The 23,800-nt window shown below is 40.2% G+C and overlaps 1 protein-coding gene across 3 annotated transcripts; it reads left to right on the forward strand.

Annotated features, from left to right (window-relative positions):
• The first annotated feature begins 505 nt into the window (after nt 1-505).
• Nucleotides 506-23,046, forward strand: AMPD1 (adenosine monophosphate deaminase 1). Of its 3 annotated transcripts, XM_065906516.1 has the most exons (16): nt 550-586; nt 1,894-1,905; nt 5,545-5,725; nt 7,561-7,726; nt 10,782-10,947; nt 14,019-14,238; nt 14,702-14,831; nt 15,878-16,072; nt 16,358-16,489; nt 17,172-17,335; nt 19,944-20,070; nt 20,253-20,416; nt 21,286-21,406; nt 22,060-22,233; nt 22,403-22,513; nt 22,871-23,046. In XM_065906516.1, the coding sequence occupies exons 1-16, from the start codon at nt 565-567 to the stop codon at nt 23,027-23,029; spliced, it is 2,244 nt and encodes a 747-aa protein (XP_065762588.1). In that variant the 5' UTR covers nt 550-564; the 3' UTR covers nt 23,030-23,046. The 3 variants fall into 3 exon arrangements, with proteins under 3 accessions (XP_065762596.1, XP_065762588.1, XP_065762604.1); XM_065906524.1 differs by lacking the exon at nt 1,894-1,905 and having other exon boundaries at nt 506-586; XM_065906532.1 differs by lacking the exons at nt 550-586; nt 1,894-1,905 and adding an exon at nt 4,257-4,988.
• The last annotated feature ends 754 nt before the right edge of the window (nt 23,047-23,800 follow it).

Below are 23,800 nucleotides of genomic sequence, written 5' to 3' on the forward strand. Positions count from 1 at the left end.
AAGTAAATTCTGTCAGGTGAATTTCTGCTAAGTCAGGGATATATCTTATGAAAGTGTTTGTGTGTGTGTGTGTGTGTGTGTGTGTGTGTGTGTGTGTGTTGAGAGCTTGATGAATGTATCAGCATATTCACCATGGCTGTTCTCAGGACTGAAATCCTGAGAACTTTGACTTTCCAGAGCCTGCAAGACTTCGTTGTGTTCCACTAGGGTGGAAAATAGTCAGCAGTGGTCCAGTCAGAGAAGAACACCATGCATCAAGAGAACCCAATCCGCAGGAAGATTTAGAGAGTATTGAAATGCAGTTCTTAGCCTACCACAGATATCTTGTCTAAAATCCCAGGGTAAACCCTGAAGGCTTCACCTGTTATTCACTGTCAATGCCTAAAGTTATAAATAGGTCTACAGCTCATCTGTCTCCTTTTAGAAGAGAAGGGTCAAATTACAGGGGGAAAGCAAAATAATAAAATGAATGTCAGCGTGTTTCATAGTGTCAGTCAGTCATCCCTCCAGTGCGGTGTCCCTTCGTTTCTACTGTGCTACCCTAGAACACAGGATCCCAGCACAATGCCTCTGTTGAAACTTCCAGGTAGGTGTGCAAAAGTGTTTGGAGAGTTCAATTCTTTTGATATGCAATCATTCCTTTAACTATCATTTCAGGTCTGGGAATCCTTTATTTGGGGTTCATAGTATTTTTAATTAATACACTTCAGGAAGAGACGAGACAAGGCTTTCAAAGGGTTTCTGGTTTTTAGTTTTAGAAGGGAGGTAATCTTCTAAAACTGTATCATGTAGTAGCATCCTTGATGATCCTGGTAGAAAACTATGTAAGATATTCATTATCTACTCTGTTAGTCTAAACAAAACCTGTGCTGCCACACTTCTGAGAAGAGTCATAAATAATGTCTTTAGCAATAGTATTAGCTGAAAGTCATGAAAATAACAGCAGTTTTAACCCAATCTGTATATTCTGATGGTTCACAATCCAGGTTTATACACAGAATAATTTTCAAAATAATAATAAAAGTCTTTTTCATTATAAAAGTAATACACAATTCATGTGAAATAAAAGAAATTTCACTGAAAAATAGAAGTAATAAACACTCAGAGAAATTGGGAAATTTAGAAAAGGAGTAATTTGTTAAAAACCCACAATCCCCATCATCTAAAGATAACACTTTTAACATGTTAGTGTTTTTCTTTCAAACTATATTCTTTGCAAGTGTAAAGAATTTAAAAATACACTTACAGTTGAGACTATATTATACAGGTGACTTTGTATCCTGTCCTTCTTTTGGCTTCATGTGATAACTTAATCATTTATCATGGTACTCTAAACTCTTCCTACACATCATTTTAAATGGTTGTATAGTATTTCCAATTTTCTCAACCAATCCCTTAGGTTCTTTATGATTTTTTTGAGTATAAATATGCTCTGACAATAATATTTTTACCTAAGTTTTTTCCACACTAAGGATTATCTCAGTAGGATAGATACTCAGAAATAGCTGCTTGGTAGGTGTTACTTAATTGTTTACCAAATTATCTATTTTCATTTACTTGCTATCTGCATTGTATAATGTTTTCCATCCCTCTTGATCATGTTTTTAAAAATCACATTTTACAAAGAGTACTTCTTTAAAATTATAAACATAAATTTAAAGAGAGAAGTTAGAAAGGAAAAGAAAATGAAGTATATGATGACTACATCCCCAGGGTTTTCTAATGGCAGCAAGTTGTAGAAAAACGGAAGAATGAGCTCTAATAACACATCCCACCACCCCCCCTTCCTTCCTTGTACCAACCTACCTATTTCTATTCCAAAGCACTGATTAGTAGCCATGATTTCTGAAAGTTGTTCACATATTTTATCTTGTTCTATTTTACTTCATACAGCTGAAGAAAAACGTGAGTATTTGGGGCTATTTTTCCTGCCATTTGCCAAAGTATCATATTGTAAGGATACTATTCTTTAATTCAGAAATATGGGTATTTTTCAGCAGTGTTTAGTAATGATACCATTGAAAGCCAACAAAGATTTCTAATGACCATAGATCTTCCAAAGCATAGCAAATGAACTCATGGAAATCCTGACTCAAAAAAAAAAAAAAAAAAAAACACCAAAAAACTACATTTTTGAAAACGACGCTTAGACATTAGCCAAGGGGATCTATTGAGTCCTGCCTTAGTAAACCCTCTCATGGTGCATTTTTGTTATCAGATAACATAAAATCCCATTTTTAAAATAAAATTGTAACTTTTTATGTATGCTACCTTCCATCTCAAATCAGACTTGTCCTTTGACTGACTAATAGTACTCATGATGCCTCTGAGTTCCTCTGAGATGTGATGTGGCAGATGAGAGGCCTACGACCCGTCTTTCCTACATATTAATAAAGCACTGCTGAGAAATAAGCATGTTTTTCTGGACCTGTTGGGTGAAAAAGCAAGCATGGTATTCCTTTTCTCAAGAGTCTTGCACTTTCCATGTTAATAATAATAACCCCCAACTTCTGGAGAGTACTATGTAGTTTCTTGTTTAGTCTTTATTAAACAAGCCTCTGAAGTTGGCATTTTTATTATTAACATTCCTCTTTTATGATGATGAACATTGAGGTTCCTAGTGATTATATGATTTATCCAAGTCCACACAGCTGTCACAGACACTTTTCCTCACTTGTAGCCCAGGGTTTTTTCTGTTTCACCACTCTTCCTGTTTCTATCCTCTTAGCTATTCTTTATCTAAATGTGGATGTCCTAACCTCAAGACATTGCCACTCAGATATTCCATTATCTCAAACATGCTCAAAACAGAACTCGGCGATTATCTATACAAACCCAAGGGACCCCATAAATTAGGTTGTCACCCAATCTTATCTACTCACCTTTTGAAATAGCAGTTTCATTTTTTCTTTCTCTAATCACCACCACTCCCTGAAGTATTTTTGGAAGGCAGAGCTCTTGAATTAGGAATCAGATTTCAGCTGTGTTACATGAAGGTAAAACAATTGGTTGATTTAGTGGAAGGAAATATCAATCGTATAATTTTTGGTGTTAATGTAAGCTACTTCCTGAGAGTAGAGTTTCTACTTTTCAACTGTCTATAGTGACTTAGGGAGATACAACCTTAGTAAAAAACAGTGTTTAAAGACATGGGACAAATAGATGTGTGCAGTCCCAAATAATGGATGCTTGTTTTGGAAGAGCCAAATTTCAAGCAAGTAGGATTAGGCCTCCAACAGCTCTGCCACTGACCCATCATGACAAATCAGTTGCACACTCATCTTCATCCTCCTCTTCATCATCATCATAGCCAACCGACCTATTTCCATTTGCTCTCCATGGTGCCTGAAACCTCTTCTGACTTCTGCTTGTCATTCATCCTTGAGTTGCATGTGCTTGCCTATGACGCTGAGGGAGGAATGATACTATTTCTGGGGAACAGTTGGCTGTGGGATGGGGAGGCATTCTCAGGCCATCAAATGTATCTACTTAGTGTTTTGTCTGTTCCTTCATGGATCATGGTGCTTGCCAAAACACTAGGCATAGCATCCAACTATGCTTTTCAGTTTCAGGAAGTGCTTGAGTTTAATGAGACAAATAGATGCATGAAGTTCAGCCAACATAGTGGGCTTCTCTGTTACTCTGCTGTGACGAGCCAGGTTTGAAAACTGGCTGACCTGACTGTTAGAGTTGGTGAAGTTATGAGTCAATTACTATCATTTCCAGCGTATGCTTCAGCCTATACTAAGCCATTCCATTTATCACTTTCTTAATAACCCAAAGCTAATTCCAAATACCAAATATTTGTCTGATCAATGCTACCAAATCATATCATTCAGTTTAATCTGATGGTTTATTTTCCTTTAAAAAATGCTTTAAAAAAGCATTTTCACATGCATTATCTCACCTGATGTCACAAGAGCCTTGTAAGGTTTGTAGGTAATAGTACAGCGACTTTATTGATAAGGAAACTGAAGCAGAAGAAGGTGTAGGAGTTGGTAAGTACAGAACAGTACTTGAATACATTACACTTACCTAAGTTATAATTGAAAATGTGTCATTTTGGAGGCTTGTATAGATGTCAATGGGGCAAGAGTGGAGGGGGGGGATCTATCTTTATGTCTGCAGTTTGCTTTGTTATTACATAAAGAATGTTTTTGTCTGCTACTGTTGCTCCAAATATCTAACTGTATGCCATTCTCATTATTTGCTCCCTGCTCTTTTCTGGAAATGCCAAGAGATTTTTACAAGTATTGGGTTGACTAGAAAGTTCACTCAGATTTTTCCCTGAGATCTTACTGGGCCAGCCCAATATCAGAGGTAATGACTACTCAGATGGAAACAGTTGGGTATCTGGAAAATACAATGGAACTTAACAGAAAAGCAGACCCTTGATGGCCATCACCACCCTATACAATAAAACTGGTTCTCTTTTCTCCTGAAAGTCTTGGGGTTGTTCATTGTCAAGCTAAAGATCATTCTTCCACCCACGGTAAGAATGGGAAAATTACAACATGTAAAAGTAAAATTGCCATTCCAAAGATCATTTATTATGGAAGCTACATGTCCACAAGAAATGGGATTCCTAACACTGGGCAGTAAATTTTAGTGACTCCCTCCCATAACATCACCAAGATGTCAGAATTTGAAAATAAGGAGGTTGTGCTATGTGACAGCAACACAATTTCTGTCCTAGGAGGAAGAAAGGCTCTACAGTACACATTTATTCCTCAAAACTACTGATATCACTGGCTCTCTTTAGTAAGAAAACACCAAAGATCAACAACCCTACCACATCTTTATTTTACTTGTTTATTTGTCCATGCCCTGAAGCATGCAGATCTTAGTTGCTCGACGAGGGATCAAACCTGTGCCCCCTGCATTGTGAGCCCAGAGTCTTAGCCACTGGACCACCAAGGATCTCCCTCCACAGCTTTAAAACCATCAGAAAAACTCTACCAACCTAATGGGAAGGACTATGCTGCAAGGTTACTATGAAATCAAACTTAGTCCCACCAGAAACAGGTGATCTTAGGTGCTAATCATATAAGAGCCCAATCACATCTTTAGGACCCTCCGAAAAGTGTGCTGGGGCTTCCCTGGTGGCTCAGACAGTAAAGAATCTGCCTGCAGTGCAGGAGATCTGGATTCGATCCCTGGGTCGGGAAGATCCCTGGAGTAGGAAATGGCAACCCACTCCAGTACTCTTGCCTGGGAAATCCCATGGACAGAGGAGCCTGGCAGCGTGCAGTCCACGGAGTCACAAAGAGTCAGACACGACTAAGCGACTAACACTTTCACTTTCAAAGTGTGCTGTAGGAATCTGACTTGTGATTCTGAGAGTGAGTTTCCTAGCTACCCACACAGAAACCCACTAAAGAGAAAATAGGCATTAAGCTCCATCAAGTTTCTGGCACAGTTGTCAGAGAGCAAGGCACACACGTATCCAGGGCCGTCCTTAGCACTGTGCCTTACATGTAGCAGAAACCGTTAGGTGAGCTCTCAGAAAGTGCTTAAAGACTAACACATGAAAACCTCTTCTAGCTATTGATGATGCAACGCGTAGCTTTGCTGAAAAAGTGTTTGCCTCTGAAGTCAAAGATGAGGGAGGCCGTCATGAGATTTCCCCCTTTGATGTGGATGATATCTGTCCAATTTCTCAACATGAGATGTTTGCACACATGATTCATCTGGAGGCTCAGTCCACCCTTACAGAACACAGGAGGTAAGCGGTGTAAGGGGAATGCTTTGTACATTGGGACACAAGTAAGGGGAAGTGTCAGGACCAATGGTTCACTCTGAATGATGATTCAACTTGGAGGAAAAACTCTGCCAGAACTGAAAATCCCCCTACTCCCCCAGACACACACACACACACACACACACACACACACACACACACACACACACTATACCCTAGGGCAAAGTTACAAAGACTAAAAAAAGAAGAAAACAGTGGCCTTCCTACCTTCATCTTCATCTGCCTTTAGTTGAAGCCTCCCTATCCACCCAAGCCCTATCCAGGTGGCTCAGTGGTAAAGAATCTGCCTGCCAATGCAGGAGACATAAGAGACGTGGGTTTGATGCCTGAGTTGGGAAGATCCCCTGGAGGAGGAAATGGCAACCCACCCCAGTATTCTTACCTGGAAAATTCCATAGACAGAGGAGCCTGGCAGGCTGCAGTCCATGGGGCCACAAAGAGTTGGACACGACTGATCACACACACATCCACCCAAACAAGAGGAAATGATCTACCATGTGATTATTGTGATTATTCCAAAACAAAAGTGGGTGATGGCTACTATGCACTCTTTCAATTTCTACACTATTGGTGTAGAAACTGGAACTCAAGAGCCTCATCTTCAGACTCTGTCCTTAGTCTACCTTATTGCTGTGCTCTCTGACAGGAATCCTTCCCTCTGGCCAATCTGACCTCCTCGAGGCCTCAGGGATACAGCCCTCTATTTCTGCCCTCATGTCCTGCCCATCCTATGCTTGCGATGCATAGTTACTATGTTCCCTGAACAGATCCCTCTCCACAAACTCTATTTTCCCTTATTTGAATCACTCTAGTATTCACTACCTGTTGCTGTGTGCCACAGTTTATTCTTCAAACCTATTACTGACCGCTTACTTGGAACTCCCTCCTCATAGCACGCCCCTCACACCCCCATCCCCTCCTCCGGCCAGTTTCACTGGGAAAAATGGTTCTGCTCTCCTTCCCTTGATTTCATGTCTTTAAAGAAAGAACGGGCTTCCCTGGTGGCTCAGCTGGGAAAGAATCCACCTGCAATTCGGGAGACCTGGGTTCGATCCCTAGGTTGGGAAGATCCCCTGGAGAAGGGAAAGGCTACCCACTCCAGTGTTCTGACCTGGAGAATTCCATGGACTGTATAGTCCATGGGGTTGCAGAGAGTTGGACGTGACTGGGAGACTTTCACTGTCACTCTCAAGGAAAAAACAGTAATCCACCTCCTTCAGTATCCCCTGTAGGACCTAACACAGGATGTAATCAAAGTAGAAAGTTAATGAAGACATGTTGATTTGAGGAAGGAAAATTGATAAAGCAGCTTACAAGTTCCAGGTACTGTGCTAAGCATTTTATATACATTAAATCTCACAGAATTCCTGTATAGTAGACATTAATACACCATTTTTTTTAGATAGACAGGTTCACAGAATTTAAGGGACATGCACAAAATGGCAAGGATACTAAGTGACACGGCCTGTGCTTATGCAACTCCTAGACTGGCTGTCCTGCTGGGAGTGGGCAACACCCAGACTGGCTGTTCTGCACTATGCAGAACAGTGTTGTGCTAAGAGTCTTCTAGTATGTTTCCTAAGGCCCACTATTCACAGGTATACAGGAAAAGAGGGACACTTAGGTGACACCTCCTACCATTTGGTTAGATTCTGTTCCTGACTCCCAGCCCACATTGAATTTTCACTGTTTGTCCTCAAAATAAAATTGTTTCAAAATAATAAAACATCAAGTTTCTCACAGTGAAACTCCGAATGAAGATAAAGTGAAATCTTTTTATTTTTCAATTTCAAACTCAGAAAAAAGCGTTTCTTCGGACGGAGGACTATTGGTTTGTCTGTTCCACAAACTGAAACATCTTCCACCAAACTGTCCCTCATCGATGAGTACATTTCTTCGTCTCCCACCTACCAGACCGTGCCTGATTTTCAGAGAGTGCAGATCACTGGTGATTATGCCTCTGGGGTGAGTTGCTTCCTACCTCTCAGACGTAGCTGCTGGGAGATACTTAGCTTGATTGTTTCAGCTTCTTTTCTTCCTCCCCTTCCTTTTGAGGAAAGTGTAAGCTCACTTGCCCTTTGCTATCCTTCATTATCTCATTTCAATAACAATATGCTATGAATTCGAGAAATATTTTATTTTACTTATTTTTGGATGTGCTGGGTCTTCATTGCTTTGCACAGCTTTTCTCTAGTTGCAGCAAACAGGGGCTACTCTTTGTAGCGGTGAGCAGGCTTCTCCTTGTAGCTTCTCTTGTTGCAGAGTACAGTCTCTAGGCACAAGGGCTTCAATAGGTACAGCACATGGGCTCAGTAGTTGCAGCTCTTTGGCTTAGATGCTCTGTGGCATGTAGAATCTTCCCATATCAGGGATCAAACCTGTGTCCCCTGCATTGGCAGGCGGATTCTTATCCACTGTGCCATCAGGGAAGTCAGAAAATTTTATTGAAGTATTGCTGATTTACAATGTTGTGTTAATTTCTGCTGTATAGCAAAGTTATTCATATATTATGAATATATATATTTCTCCATTATGGTTTATCACAGGTTATTGAATATAGCTCCCTATGCTATACAGTAGGAACTTGTTGTTTGCAACATGCTGTGACATATTTCTATTTTGCTTTGATCATCTCACATAATTTCTCTTCCTTTATCTCATTTGCTTGCCCATAAGAATATGCAGTAGAATGTGGCTACATACTGTGTGTTACAGAAAACAATGGACAAATTTTGGCAAAAGAACCAAAAGGAATAGCTACTGATCTAGTTTCACTGAGGTATGATAAAGCAAAACAGGGAGCCTCAGGAAGGCATGGAGGCTCTTGGTAGAAACATGTACCCAGAGCAGGATAGAGAACGGCTGCAGGTAGCATAAACCAATCAAAGAAAACAGAGCAGGAGAAAGAGAGGGAGAAGAGGAAAGAAGCGTGGAGAGACTGAGAAAAGAAGATGAGAGACAGGTAGAACATTCTCATAGGGTTATTGTTTTTCGACCAACTGTCCTCTCCAATTTCATTGCAGATGCTTACACAGTAGATTACTATTTGGAACAGATACTAGTATGCCACAGAGATAGTAAACTCATGTTGCAAACAACTTGATCTGCCTGTTCTGTCCAGAACAGTTGTTCAATTAATAAATCTTTGCCACACGAGCTTGCAGAATCAGCATCATATTGGTGAAACTTCTGTTTAGCCATCAGTCCATGCTCCAAATATAGTTTTAATGACCAGTCGTAAGCCCTCTTCTCATGTAACTGACCCACTTAGTGTTAGTCCCAAGATATTTAAAAGTGACAGAGCAATCTGTGACAACCTAAAGGGGTGGGGTGGGGTGGGAGGGAATTTTAAGAGGAAGGAGATACATATATACCTATGGCTGATTCATGTTGATGTATGGCAGAAACCAACACAACATTGTAAAACAATTATCCTCCAATTAAAAATAAACCAAAAAAGTGACAGAGCAATAAAATGGACACTGTTTTTCTTTATTTGTTTTCTGTGTGGTAACATGTGTGCTCTATAAGTGGCAGAGATTTTAGATGCTAGATAATTGAAATGAAATGTTTAATAATAGTTTGGAAGAGTCCGTGCTCGCTTCGGCAGCACATATACTAATACTAGTTTAGAAGAGTCCAAAGTTCCATAAAACCACAAATATTAAGAGTCAAACTCGATCCCTATGTGCTTGGTGGAAATGAAAACAAGAATGAAAAGAAAGAAGATGAGAAAAAGAACAAGGTTCTCAGAAGTCAGGGAGTAGCTTGTCCTCCTATAAAAGCTGGAAGGCACCTAAAACCTTGGCTTAGAGTTTTTAAAGAACCAAGTATGTGGCTACACCTGTTGGCTGAAAGTGACTAATCTGTTGAGCTGCATTTCACCTGGTCATGGTCTGTACCTGAACCAGTCTTCACCTTCATAACTGAACAGAGAGGTAAAGGGGGGAATTAGGGTTCCCAAGGCCATTCATCCTAGATAAACAACCAATTCAATGTTATCAGTCCTTACTGAGCACCTCCTCTGTGCCAGGCACAGTTCGTTAAGTGCTGAGGATGTGAGGGTGAATAAGATCCAGCTCTTGTCCTCAAGGAGCTGATAGGTAGCCTGTTAGATGGCAAAGAAACAAGCATGCCCTTGGAAGCAGACCCCTTAGACCTAGTACCCCTGTCAGAATATCTTGGCTAAGGTCAGCAGGTCTTTAAAAAGAATTCAACTGTTTAGGATCAATAGCTGGACCTCAAACCGTCAGGGGCAAGCTTATGTTGGGGTTGGTCCCAGAAAGTTGTCAGGCTCTGATGATGAGCATGCAATGATTTCAAATTACAACTTCTTGGGCATGCCAGGCCTGGCTGGGAGTCAGGTATGGGGCAAGAGAAATAGACCAGTTTAGGAAATTTGCTGCAGTTCTAAGAAATTTTTACTCTAGAGTCTTTCTATTTGTAATTCCAGATTAAGTTCTCTTTGAAACCATCCCGAAGAATGAGTTCTAACAGGATGATGTTCTGTCTGTCTCTAGCTACAGAAGGCAGTGTGTGCGTGGCAGGGTTGGAATCCGTGTGACACCTTATTCCTCCCCCAGTATTTCCCACACTGACCAGCAAGTGGTTTGAGTTCTCAAGTTAGACCAACTTTGTCTTTCAATTGAGGTACTATTTTCAGAAGTGCATACTTAAAATGTTTGTTTGTCACCGGGAAGAAGTATTTTCCATGTTAGAATGGGTTCTTTTCATCATATTTGTTGGATGATCGCTTATATCTAACAAAAACCAAAAACAAACATGTGACTTCGAGGAAAGACTCATAGGACAGATATGTCTTGGTAGAAATAGAAGAGCTAGAAAAATTTCTGGACCTGCTTGTGGAGGGAGACCCAGGGTCCAAGTCAAGTGGGAAGTAGCCGGGTGGGCAGAGGAGGTTCAGCAGGGCCAGCTCAGCAGGAGAGCTGGGAGATGCCAAAGACAAGCTTTACCCACTTCTGCAATTTTTATAGGTGCTACTCTGAAATTTTCTTGTTAGGTTACAGTTGAAGATTTTGAAATGGTTTGCAAAGGTCTTTATCGGGCATTGTGTATACGGGAGAAGTATATGCAGAAGTCATTTCAGAGATTTCCAAAAACCCCTTCCAAGTACCTGAGGAACATTGATGGTGAGGCTTGGGTAGCAAATGAGAACTTCTATCCAGGTAAGTAATTTTCTTATATAATTTCTGGAATATAGTTTGAGGTTTAACTTGTTATTGTTTGGTCGCTCAGTCATGTCCAACGCTGCAACCCCATGTACTGTAACCCACCAGGCTCTTTTGTCCATGGGATTTCCCAGGCAAGAATATTGGAGTGGGTTGCTATTTCCTTCTTCAGGAGATCTTCCTGGATCGGGGATCAAACCCAAGTCTCTTGCATTGGCCAGCAGATTCTTTACCACCAAGTCACCAGGAAAGCCCTTAGGTTTAACTACTAATGATTAAATATGCTCCCATGGTTTTAAGTCTAAACCATAAGTTCATGGTTTATAAACTTAAGGTTATAAGTATAAACAGTTTGAAGTATCATAGTCATCTTCAGCTCCATCCTCTCTTCTGCCCCATAATGCCCAATTATTTGATTCAGTCTGTACAATATCTCTCAGAACCTCCTCTTTTCACCATTCCCAAAGCCTAAATTTAGGCCCCTATTTCTCTTTGTCTGGATTGTTGCAGTAGCTTCCTAATTACTCTGTTAAATTCTAATCTTGTTCTCTCTCAATTCATCCTCACTTTGGTACCAGTTATTACAACACAAATCTGAGAACATCCTTCTCTTGACAAAAGTCTTTAATGACTCCCCCAATAAGTCCAGTCTTTAGATTGGCATTCAAGGTCTACCACCATCTCTCTTTCTTCTGTTTTTGTTTTTGTTTTTAATTAAAAAGATAATTTTTTTTGGCCATGCTGCACAGCATGTGGGATCTTAGTTCCCCAGTCAGGAATCAAATCCATGCCCCCTGCAAGCATGGAGTCTTAACAATTGGACTGCCAGGAAAGTCTCTAGTTTTTGTTTGTCTATTACTTATCTATTTTTGGACTTGCACACTCAATCTACTTCTAGCCTTACCTCCTCTGCCCCTCCTTTGAGCTTTTTGCTCTGGGTGGAAACCATTTACTTCAGCACATTCCTGCGCCTGTACTGTTTCCGTGCGGTTCCCTGTGTCCCACTGTCCTTCCCTTCGTTTTCTTACTATGTGTCCACATATCCAGATCCAATGTCATCCTTCCAGGTACTGCCCAAACATTATCATTTTCTGCCTTCTTCTGACCTCTGGATAACAATAAGCTACACGTTTTGATTTTCCATAGCATTTTATTTACATGTCTCATTTTTTACTTCCTGTCTAGTATAAAGTACAGAGAAGGCAATGGCACCCCACTCCAGTACTCTTGCCTGGAAAATCCCATGGATGGAGGAGCCTGGTGGGCTGCAGTCCATGGGGTCGCTAAGAGTCGGACACGACTGAGCAACTTCACTTTCACTTTTCACTTTCATGCATTGGAGAAGGAAATGGCAACCCACTCCAGTGTTCTTGCCTGGAGAATCCCAGGGACGGGGGAGCCTGGTGGGCTGCCGTCTATGGGGTCGCACAGAGTCGGACACGACTGAAGTGACTTAGCAGCAGCAGTATAAAGTACCTAATTAAACATAATCAAATTTTTAATAATTTCACAATTTAATAAATTCCATAGTATAATTATATCATATTTATGTGATCAACTTCTATTTTTAAGCACTTAGATTTCCGACTTTTAAAAATTTACTTCCAACAAGGTTATGATAAGCATCTTTATCATTAATAAATCATCTTTGTGCAGTTGCTTTTTAGCTTTAGGATTAGGCTTCTAGAAGTGAAATTTCAGACGAGACAAATATTTAAGGTTTTTTAACTATCAAACTCTGTTGTTAAAGATTTCCAGATCTAGAACCTCCTCTCTTTAATTCCTTTGATTATTAAAATCATATTAAACATGTGTCCGGTTTGATAACTGGGTTGGTTTGTTCATCTTCTATAATATTGACATTTAGGTTGCTTGTCTCACCTTTGTTTCTCCTAAATTATATTTTATATCTCTAGTATATTTAAGTATTTGAAAGTTGATATTTGATGCAATAATGTACTATTTCTTTCGTGTTCCTTATCTCTCAGCTTTGTATAGAAAATATGCAAGCTTTTTCTTTCTATATTATTTTTCTTACTCTGGCCTTTTAGTCATCACTTGCAAATGGCATATTTTCTGATGCCTTGGACATATACTTGTTGAAAGTAAAAGGAGTGCTCTAAAGCCTGTAACAATGTGGAATTTGTCCTCAGCTTTCTTAGGTTGAAATTGTTAGCAGTGGAAAGAAGGGGACTTTCATCCACATTATCCCTTCTCAAATCCGTTAGCAAAAATTGCATGTGCTTTACAAGGTGGGAAATATAAGTACAGCAAGAATTATGTTTAGAATTTATTTTATATTTCCGTTTGTATTAAAACCACTCTAAACGGAGCACAAAGGATTTTAGGGCAGGGAGACTATTTTGCATGATACTATGAGAGCAGATACATGTTATTATTCATTTGTTAAAATTCATAGAATATGCACTACCAAGAGTGATCCCTAAGGTTAACACTCTGGACTTTGGATGATAATAATGTGTCAGTGTAGGTTTGTTGTTTCTAACAAATGTACCATTCTGACTTAAAATGTTGATAGTGGGAAAGGCTATGCATGTGTGAGGATAGGGATACATGAGGACTCTGCACATGGTGCTCAATTTTGCCGTGAACCTAAAACCACTCTAAACAATCAAGTCTATTAAAAAATAGCCGTTCTAAATAAAGACTGATAGAGACGTTTAAACAAGGGAAAAGTCCAAATTCTATTTTTATTTCTATGCAATCATCTCATATGTTAATAAAATACTCTGTCAGGAAGACTTTGATAAACAACTTTATTAAATAATTAAAATTATTTGTAAGTAGTATAGCAAATTAAACAGTATTCTAAAGAACTTGAAAATCATTTTTGCACTAGATAAAATGATAGGCTTATTTTATACTACTAAATTAGTCACATTTGGAAAATAATGTAAAAATGAACCTTAGCTTGGCTTTGGATAATTACAACTTAATGACGTATAGAATTCCAAACAAATGAGATCTTATAGTATTTAATTTTGGCTATTTTTATGTGGTCATTCATTCTATATGCTGATATATTATTGTGTGTTTTATTGAAAAAGTCTTTACCCCTCCTGTGAAGAAGGGAGAAGACCCTTTCCGAACAGATAACCTCCCAGAAAATCTGGGTTATCAGCTCAAAATGAAGGATGGTGTCGTTTACGTCTATCCTAATGAAGAAGCAGCCAGCAAAGATGAGCCCAAGCCACTTCCTTACCCAAATCTGGACAGATTCTTAGATGATATGAATTTTTTACTTGCTTTAATTGCCCAAGGACCTGTGTAAGTGTTAAGACCTGAACTACTGCTACTGTTACTACTACTGATAGTAAGACTAAGGATTTATTAAGAGCTTACTATGTTCAAACACACATTAAACACCAAGTGCATTATTTCTTTCACTCTTCATAATCATTGTATGAGGGGGGTATTTTTTATAACTCCAGATTTATAAGCTGAGACTTTGATGAGTTAAGTAATCTGCCCGAAGTCACACAGGTGGCTAAGCCAGGATTTGAACCCAAATCTTCCCTCCTTACTATTTATGTCCAACTTTCATGAAAAGATTAAGTCCTTGAAGCCCAACACTTTTCAAATTAGATTAATGCAGAATAAGTCAGTTCCATTTGGAAACAAACATAATTGTTTGTGATAAAGGTGATAAGGGTACCACTGATGATTTTGAAATTGAGTGTTCCTTAAATGTCTGAAATTTTTTACAATTATGTGATTTAATTTTTCACAGTAAGACCTATACCCATCGGCGCCTGAAGTTTCTCTCCTCCAAGTTCCAGGTCCATCAGATGCTCAATGAGATGGATGAATTGAAGGAGCTGAAGAACAACCCTCACAGGGATTTTTACAACTGCAGGAAGGTAAACGTGTTTGCTGCTCAGAGATCATTCCTAGAAATATTAATACAATTATTTCTTGAACAAGATAAGAAAGATACTGTTTTTCTGATTAATTTCAAATTTCTGCAGATTCAGTGGAATTTAGTGAAAGCAAATAGATGATGTCTAAAAAATGCAAATGCCTTTCCTACTGTTTTCCACATAGAAAGTGTTGCCACATTATTGCCATGAAAGTTATACTTATCATCAACAACAAAAATAACAAAAACAAATAAACCTCAAAAGCCAATCTTCTAGGATTTAGAAGGTCTTCATTCTAGTCTTTTTTCTTCTACTTCCTGACTGTAAAACATTGGGGGAAGTGATTAAATATTTCTGAGTTTTGGTTCCCTCATTTGTAAAATTGGAAAATATATCTGCTCAATCTAGTTCACAGGAGGATTGTGAATATCAAATGATCCAAACCTTGTGGAAAACTAATCAACTACAAACATTTCAAGGATGTATTCTGATCATTTAAATGATTGCAAGGATGTGGGAGTAGGAAATATATGAACAGAGATTTGGGACCAAATCGTGGCTTTGTCATCCATGTACACTTGGGCGAATTGCTTAATTTATCAAACTTCCACTTATAAAATTGTTCTTATAAAAATACCTAACTCATAAGTGTCATCACTGTACCATGGATGCATTAGTTCAATCATTTCTCCCCTTGGGGCTGAAAACTCTGGCAACTACTTCACTTCTAGTTGTGTCTCAGGGGTGGAAAATTGTCCCCAAGAATTTTGTGTGGATCAAATGTAGGAAATTGGATGTTATAGATATGCAAGAGAAGCAGGCAATATTATTTCATCTAGCCTAAACGTTCACATTCCTACAAGGGCACAAAAAGGTGCTATGTGTTCATTCTTGCTTGACCACCTATACCAACTGTCAGGTCACACCCCTATCATTTACTCCTTTCTCTTAGCACAGTGGGATTTGTGGGCACTGCAGCCTCTAACAGAGCAGCATAACTAAGCATTAAAGATTGTTGGTTTTTTTTGACCTGAATGTACACACAGGTGGACACTCATATCCATGCAGCAGCTTGTATGAACCAGAAACATCTACTGCGCTTTATTAAGAAATCTTACCAAATTGATGCTGACAGAGTGGTCTATAGCTCCAAGGAGAAAAATCTGACCCTAAAGGAACTTTTTGCTAAATTAAAAATGCATCCCTACGACCTGACTGTTGATTCTCTGGATGTTCATGCTGTAAGTTGATAATGTCAGTTTCATCTAATACTCAGAACCCACAAGCATTTCTCCTACAAACACTCCCTTCTCAGAGTTCTTTTAACCATGTGGGCTTACCATGCTGACAGAAAGAACCCATGCACAATTTCAAGGTTCCCTCATTGTCAGCTATCCTGTATTCCATTCTTGGAGCCCAAGCCCTTCCCCTCATACCAGGCCCCAGTTTCTTGCGGTCATTCCCTAACTTTCTGTGTCCAGGCAGCTCTGATAAGGATACACTTGTGCTCTTGTTTCCTGATGCAGGGACGTCAGACTTTCCAGCGTTTTGATAAGTTCAATGACAAATACAATCCCGTAGGAGCAAGTGAGCTACGGGACCTCTACCTGAAGACAGACAATTACATTAATGGGGAATATTTTGCCACTATCATCAAGGTGAGGGGGAACCAACCAGATCTATGGTACCTGGCCTGATTCTTGAGGAGGGGGGAGAAGAAAGGGAGGGAAGGAAGAAGGAAGGGGGACAGAAGCAGGGAAGAAGAGGAAGGAGGGAGGAGGGCAGGAGAGAGAGTGCTATCACTTGGGTCAGGCACTACACAAATGAATGTAATCATTTCTTGTGAAACATCCACTGTAATGATTTTTGAAGGCCTTGATTCCTAGGACAGAGAAGCTGAGTGTGTGGATTTGGGATTAAGGACCTGGTTCTTCTAGACTTGTGGAGTTGTAAGTTCGGAAGAGTCAGGATCAGAACCCACCCTGATCTTCATGACACTTGAACATTAGGAGACAGGAATGACAGGTGCAGTTGGGAGATGTGTGTTTTGGGAGATAAGGGTCGTATGAAAGTTGAATTCATTTGCAGCAGCGCCTTGGGATCGCATCATCTGTAGTCTGACGCTTTCTCTCTGTGGACTCCATCAGGTCCCATCAGTCTTTCACCCCAAATAGATGCCCCTCACCTGTCGGTCTCCTTAAATCTTAACCTTGATAGTTTTCCTCTGCCTTCCTTTCTCATGACCTCTGTTCTTCTTAGGACCCCTAGGTCCTAAGAAAATTCCTCTCCCTAGACCCCACAGGTATAGACTCCTGAGGGACTCCTCTCTTGGCTTTGCAGGAGGTCGGTGCAGACTTGGTGGAGGCCAAGTACCAGCACGCCGAGCCCCGCCTGTCCATCTATGGCCGCAGTCCTGAGGAGTGGAGCAAACTCTCCACCTGGTTTGTCCAAAACCGCGTCTACTGCCCCAACATGACATGGATGATCCAGGTCCCCAGGATCTAGTACGTAACCGCTCACTGGAAACCCTAAAGCCTGCCTCATCCCACCTGCCCTCGCCTCCTCCACGTGAACAAAGAACGGGCAGCATGTCTGGACAGACACAAGCTTTGTTAACGGCACTCGGTGCTGGGTCCCCGGTGGGTGCCTGGTGTTGTCCACTCTAGGTTCAGCATTTTTAATCAAAGACAGCAGGTAGGAAGATCATTTCAGTTCAGTTTTCTAACCAGGTTGGTTTTTTTAAACAGGGAACTTGATGCAGATCACAAAATAACTTACTAAGAATGATTAAAACTTAGCTAGGAGAAAAACTACGTACATTTTACTGTACATTTTCTTTCTTTCGGTCCTCTTTTCTGTGTCCAGCTCCTTCTTTCCCAAGCACATCTGTACTGGGGTGTAGCTTTCTTATATCAGAACTTCAACTACTGTCTGCTGATTATCTCATCTACAAGTGCTCAAGTTCTCCATAATCAATGGCTATTTATCAATGGTATTATCACCTGCTAATTACTCATTGCCTTCAGGGATGTTCGTATCACTGATCTTCTATCTAACTTAAGCATTGGTGTATTGTCTGGCCATCTGCCTCTGTGTTCTGTGTGCCCTGTGACGATGTAAGAGCTTTAGCCTCTCTCTTTAGCCAAAAAAAAAAAAAAAGAGGAACACTTTAAAAAATTATTGTTTATTATTTTATTTTTGGTTCCTCTGGGTCTTTATTGCTCTGTGTGGGTTTTCTCCAGTAGCAGAGAGCAAGGGCTACTCTCTAGTTGCAGTGCATGGGCTTCTCATTGGAATGGCTTCTCTTGTGGCAGAGCAGAGGCTCTAGGACCTGTGGTCTTCAGCAGTTGCTGCATGTGGGCTCAGTAGTAGTGGCACATGGCCTTAGTTGCCCCATGGCACGTGGAATCTTCCTGGACCAGGGACTGAACCTGTGTCCCCTGCATTGGCAGGTGAATTCTCATTCACTGTACTACCAGGAAAGTCCCAAAAGAGTAACTTTTTTGAATGGAGTAAAACTTCCTGTCTAATATCATTATGACAGAGAGGCAGTGAAGTGTGGTGGTTAGAAGCATGGACCCTGGCCCTGGGCTGCTATACTTGAATCCTGACTCTACCAGTTACTAGCTGTGTGACCTTTGGCAAGTTTCATGACCTCTCTGTGCCTTAGTTTCATCATCTTTAAAATGGGGTCATCAGTTCAGTTCAGTTCAGTCGCTCAGTCATGTATGACTCTTTGCAACCCCATGAATCGCAGCACACCAGGCCTCCCTGTCCATCACCAACTCCCAGAGTTTACTCAAACTCATGCCCATGGAATCGGTGATGCCATCCAGCCATCTCATCCTCTGTTGTCCCCTTCTCCTCTTGCCCCCAATCCCTCCCAGCATCAGGGTCTTTTCAAATGAGTCAACTCTTCACATGAGGTGGCCAAAGTACTGGAGTTTCAGCTTCAGCATCAGTCCTTCCAATGAACACCCAGGACTGATCTCCTTTAGGATGGACTGGTTGGATCTCCTTGCAGCTCAAGGGACTTTCAAGAGCCTTCTCCAACACCCACAGTTCAAAAGCATCAATTTTTCAGCACTCAGCTTTCTTCACAGTCCAACTCTCACATCCATACATGACCACTGGAAAAACCATAGCCTTGACGAGACAGACCTTGTTGGCAAAGTAATGTCGCTGCTTTTTAATATGCTATCTAGGTTGATCATAACTTTCCTTCCAAGGTGTAAGCGTCTTTTAATTTAACGGCTGCAATCACCATCTGCAGTTATTTTGGAGCCCCCCAAAATAAAGTCTGACACTGTTTCCACTGTTTCCCCATCTATTTCCCATGAAGTGCTGGGACCAGATGCCATGATCTTAGTTTTCTGAATGTTGGGCTTTAAGCTAACTTTTTCACTCTCCTCTTTCACTTTCATAAGGGTACCTAATTTATTGTGTTGTTATGAGGATTAAATTAGCTAATACTTCTGGCCACTCAAAAGAGTGGGTGGCAAATATTAAGTGCTGTATAAGAGTTTGTTAGATTGCCTCTGGCTACAGCATATCAGAGGTGTTCTTGATATGTGTTTCATGTTCACCATCTTGTATACCACACATAAAAAAATCATTGACCCTTTCATGACATAGTTCCTATACTCTTCATTCTCTATCTGGCCTTAGTTGTGAAGATTTAAACTTTTTTTCTTTTTTTTTTTTTTTTTTACCACAGAGCATTCGTAGAAGATATAGTATAGGTGCATGTGGTCCAGCAAGAAATTTATACATCCTATGCCAAACCTAAGGTCCCCTGGAGAAGGAAATGGCAACCCTCTCTAGTATTCTTGCCTGGGAAATCCCATGGACAGATGAGCCTGGTGGGCTACAGTCCTTAGGGTCACAAAAGAGTTAGACATGACTTAGAGACTAAACAACAACCAATGTCAAACCCAAACTGAATCCTTCTTTATGGGTAACCAAGAAGAATGTACCAGGGTGGACCTAGGATGGAAACACTAGGTCTTTTCTTAAACACGGCATTTGGCCCTTTGCTTGTCTTTAGGCTTCGCTGTGAACTATCAGTCCCAAAATCTTCTCCTCCTAAATTCTCTTCATTTCTGCTTCTAGTGATGTGTTTCGATCTAAGAACTTCTTTCCACACTTTGGAAAGATGTTGGAGAATGTTTTCATGCCAGTGTTCGAGGCCACCATCAACCCTCAGGCTCACCCAGACCTCAGCGTCTTCCTCAAGCACGTAAGCATGACCCCGTGGGCCTTCCTAAAGCTGCACATGAACCAGCCTGTGTACCTAACCATGATGAATCCTTGATGCTTATCTCTGACATTTGGTCTTTGCCTCTGGGAGCTGAAAGTTCATCTGAGGGTTGGGTCTCTGCATTTAGACTAAATCCATTGCCTGCTCATTTTTCCTGACAGATTACGGGCTTTGACAGTGTAGATGATGAGTCCAAACACAGCGGCCACATGTTCTCCTCCAAGAGCCCTAAGCCCCAGGAGTGGACCATGGAAAAGAACCCATCTTACACTTACTATACCTACTACATGTATGCAAACATCATGGTGCTCAACAGCCTGAGAAAGTAAGTAGATGAGAACTGGAAAGAGAATCTCTCTGACACACTTCTTTCCTCATACACTGGCACCCTCGGTGGTTGAGAGATGTTGCCAGTTGGCCCAGAGAAGAAGTTTCTTTCCCTTGACTTTTTCTTCAGTTTCCTTATTTATTTGGGGAGGGGGGATGGACATTTTGGAGTCTTCAGTAACTTTCACAATTCCTTTCTTTGGAAGTTTAGAAATCTATACTTATCACTGTGCAATTTATGATAAAATTGCATACATTTTGCCTATCTTGGTATATCTGAGCAAGGAAGAAATATAGGACTGTTATAAGGGGGTTTTCTGGAAACCTTTTCCCCCTAAAGTGTGATTAGCAGAAGAAATGACATGGTGATATTGGTAAACTTTGGGTGGTAACTGAAGGTGTTTCTGTTCAGGTAATCAAATCTTAACTTTTCTCCATAACCTCATATCCTATATTGCCTCATTTTCCAAAAAGTCTGTGTTTTAGGAAGAGTTTTTGGGCTTCCCAGGTGGCTCAGTGGTAAAGAATCTGCCTGTCAATGCAGGAGATGCAGGTTCAATTTCTGGGTCGGGAAGAGTCCATGGAGGAAGAAATGGCAACCCACACCAGTATTCTTGCCTGGAAAATCCCCATGGACAGAGAAGCTTGGTGGGCCACAGTCCATGGGGTTGCAAAGAGTAGGACACGACTAAGTGACTAAACAGCATGAACTGGAATTATCTGGTTTGCTGAATCCTCTGGATACCCCACTCCCTTTCAGAGTGTTTATTTTTCCTACCAGATTCTCTGTAAATCACTTTAGGCCCAGAATGGTTGTCAGGTTCTGGTCAGTCACCTGTGATTCCTATAATAGCTCCATCTCCCTAGGGAACGAGGCATGAACACGTTTCTGTTCCGACCTCATTGTGGGGAAGCTGGAGCTCTCACTCATCTCCTGACAGCATTCATGACAGCAGATAACATATCTCATGGCCTGAATTTAAAAAAGGTGAGTTGGAGACTTTCTTCTCAACCTTAACTTCTTTGTGGGAGCAAGAGAGATAGCTTTTTTCCTCCTTATTATTTTGTCACAAGTCATTATCAACACTGGAATCAAAATAAAGGAGAGCAAAAAATATTTTTGAGAATATTTACTGCACTTCATTTTACAGAGGCCCAGAGAAGTAAAGGAATTTGCTCAAGATTACCTAGCTAGTCAGTGGCAGGGAGGGGTTAATGCAGATCTCCTGACTTTCATTTGAGAGCTCTGACAAGGGATAAATGCGAGGCGGCTTGGCCTACCTTCAACTGGTTTTTGCCAGATTTCATGTTGTAGCATGTTTCAAAATGTCTCTTGTGAGAGTCAGAACTTTCTTGTAGAGAAAAAAAAAGTTTCACGGTGAATTCTTTTGCCTAAGATGGACCATTAACTTAGACAATTAAACAATTTGGTTTGACTCAATGCTTCTGAAAACTGATCTCATAAATTTATTCTAAATAGTATTTACATTTAAAAACTATTCTTTTTTACAACAGGATTTAAAGAATAGGTGATAATTTTGTTGAAAGCTAAAACCTGAAGTAGATCATGGGTTTTAACATTTCTAGTTTGCATCCCTTTTCCAATATTTAAAAACTTTTTTTTTCATTTTTCCTTTTCAGAGTCCTGTGTTACAGTACTTGTTTTTCTTAGCCCAGATTCCCATCGCTATGTCGCCATTAAGTAACAACAGCTTATTTCTAGAATACGCCCGAAATCCTTTTTTAGATTTCCTCCAGAAAGGGCTAATGATCTCACTGTCTACAGATGACCCAATGCAATTCCACTTCACCAAGGTACACATATGGAATTTTGAGCAATACAAGTATATTTTGCTGAACTGTTACTTACCATCGAGAATTTTAAAGTTGAATCATGATATTTTACTATTCTTTTGTGCAGGATGTGTGTTATTTCTTTTAATGCATCCCTTTTTCTTTCCCTCTTTTAAATAAATAACCCAAGGAGCCCCTAATGGAAGAATATGCCATTGCTGCACAAGTCTTCAAGCTGAGTACCTGTGATATGTGTGAAGTGGCAAGAAACAGTGTTCTGCAATGTGGAATTTCTCACGAGGTAGACCTGCCTTTGATTATCCTTCTAAGTCTGGAATTTGGTAACCTGAATATTGAAAAATTAGTTGAAGAAACACATGTTGAAAAATTATTTCAGGAATCATGTGCAGTTACTATGGACAGGGTCTAGAAAGAATTATTCTCTCTCTCTGGCCAGGACTGTGGGCAAGGAAGATAAAATACACTTATTTCTCAGCAGACCATGCACATTGAGGCACTGGATGAGAGCTCTTAGTGGTTTTTTGTCTTCCTCTTGCCTGTAGCTAATGTAAGGAAGGAATCTTTGTGGAGGATGTAATTATTGTCCATATCAGGGTAAAAAGCGACAACAATCATTCTGTTTCCTTTTTTCTTATAGGAGAAAGCAAGGTTTCTGGGCAACAATTACCTTGAAGAAGGCCCTGCTGGAAATGATATCCGAAGGACAAATGTGGCCCAAATCCGCATGGCCTATCGCTATGAAACCTGGTGTTATGAACTTAATTTAATTGCTGAAGGCATTAAATCAGGAGAATAAAACAAACAAAATAATGACATGGGTGAGATTTTCATTGTAGGGTATAAATAGCAATGGTTACTAGTTATCAAATCCCTACTCTAAGCCAAAGATTGTATTAGATATTGGTCCATTGACATTATTTCATTTAATGCTTTGCACAACTTTATAGATATTATTGTTCCCATTTTGGGGAAGATGAGTAAACTGAGATTAGTGACCAATATAAGGATATACCTAGTGAGAGGTAGCAATGGAGACCTGGGTTTGTCTGACTGCAGAGTCTCCATGACTTTCAGGCAAAATATTTATTAAGTCAGGGCAAAAATACAAGCAAATGATTTGTTATAGGGAGAACGCAGGCTTTTGATTTACAGAATGGAACTTGCTAAAGGCATTTAGACCACTGAAAAGTCCTTTTGACAGGATACAGCTGAAAAGTGACTTTCTTAGACAAAAACAGAAGTGGTGTAACCCAATAAAGAAAATCTGTAATTATGAGTTGTTATACTTAGGGAGAATTTATCTTACAAAAGGATTCTTAGTTAGCTTTTTTTTTTTTTTTTTTTGCTTGAAATATTCCTTATTTATTGGGAACATTCTGGCAATGGGAAGAACAGCTTGCACTTAACAGTAACAGGAAGACTAGAACAAGTTAAATGATTGCCATTATACATCTCTCCCCCAAGAAGAGTATCAGTCACTCAGTCGTGTCCGACTCTTTTCAACCCCATGGACTGTAGCCCGCCAGGCTCCTCTATCCATGGGATTTCCCAGGCAAGAATACTGGAG

Source organism: Muntiacus reevesi, chromosome 1 (assembly GCF_963930625.1).
Source record: "Muntiacus reevesi chromosome 1, mMunRee1.1, whole genome shotgun sequence".
In the NCBI taxonomy this organism is placed as follows: Eukaryota; Metazoa; Chordata; class Mammalia; order Artiodactyla; family Cervidae; genus Muntiacus; species Muntiacus reevesi.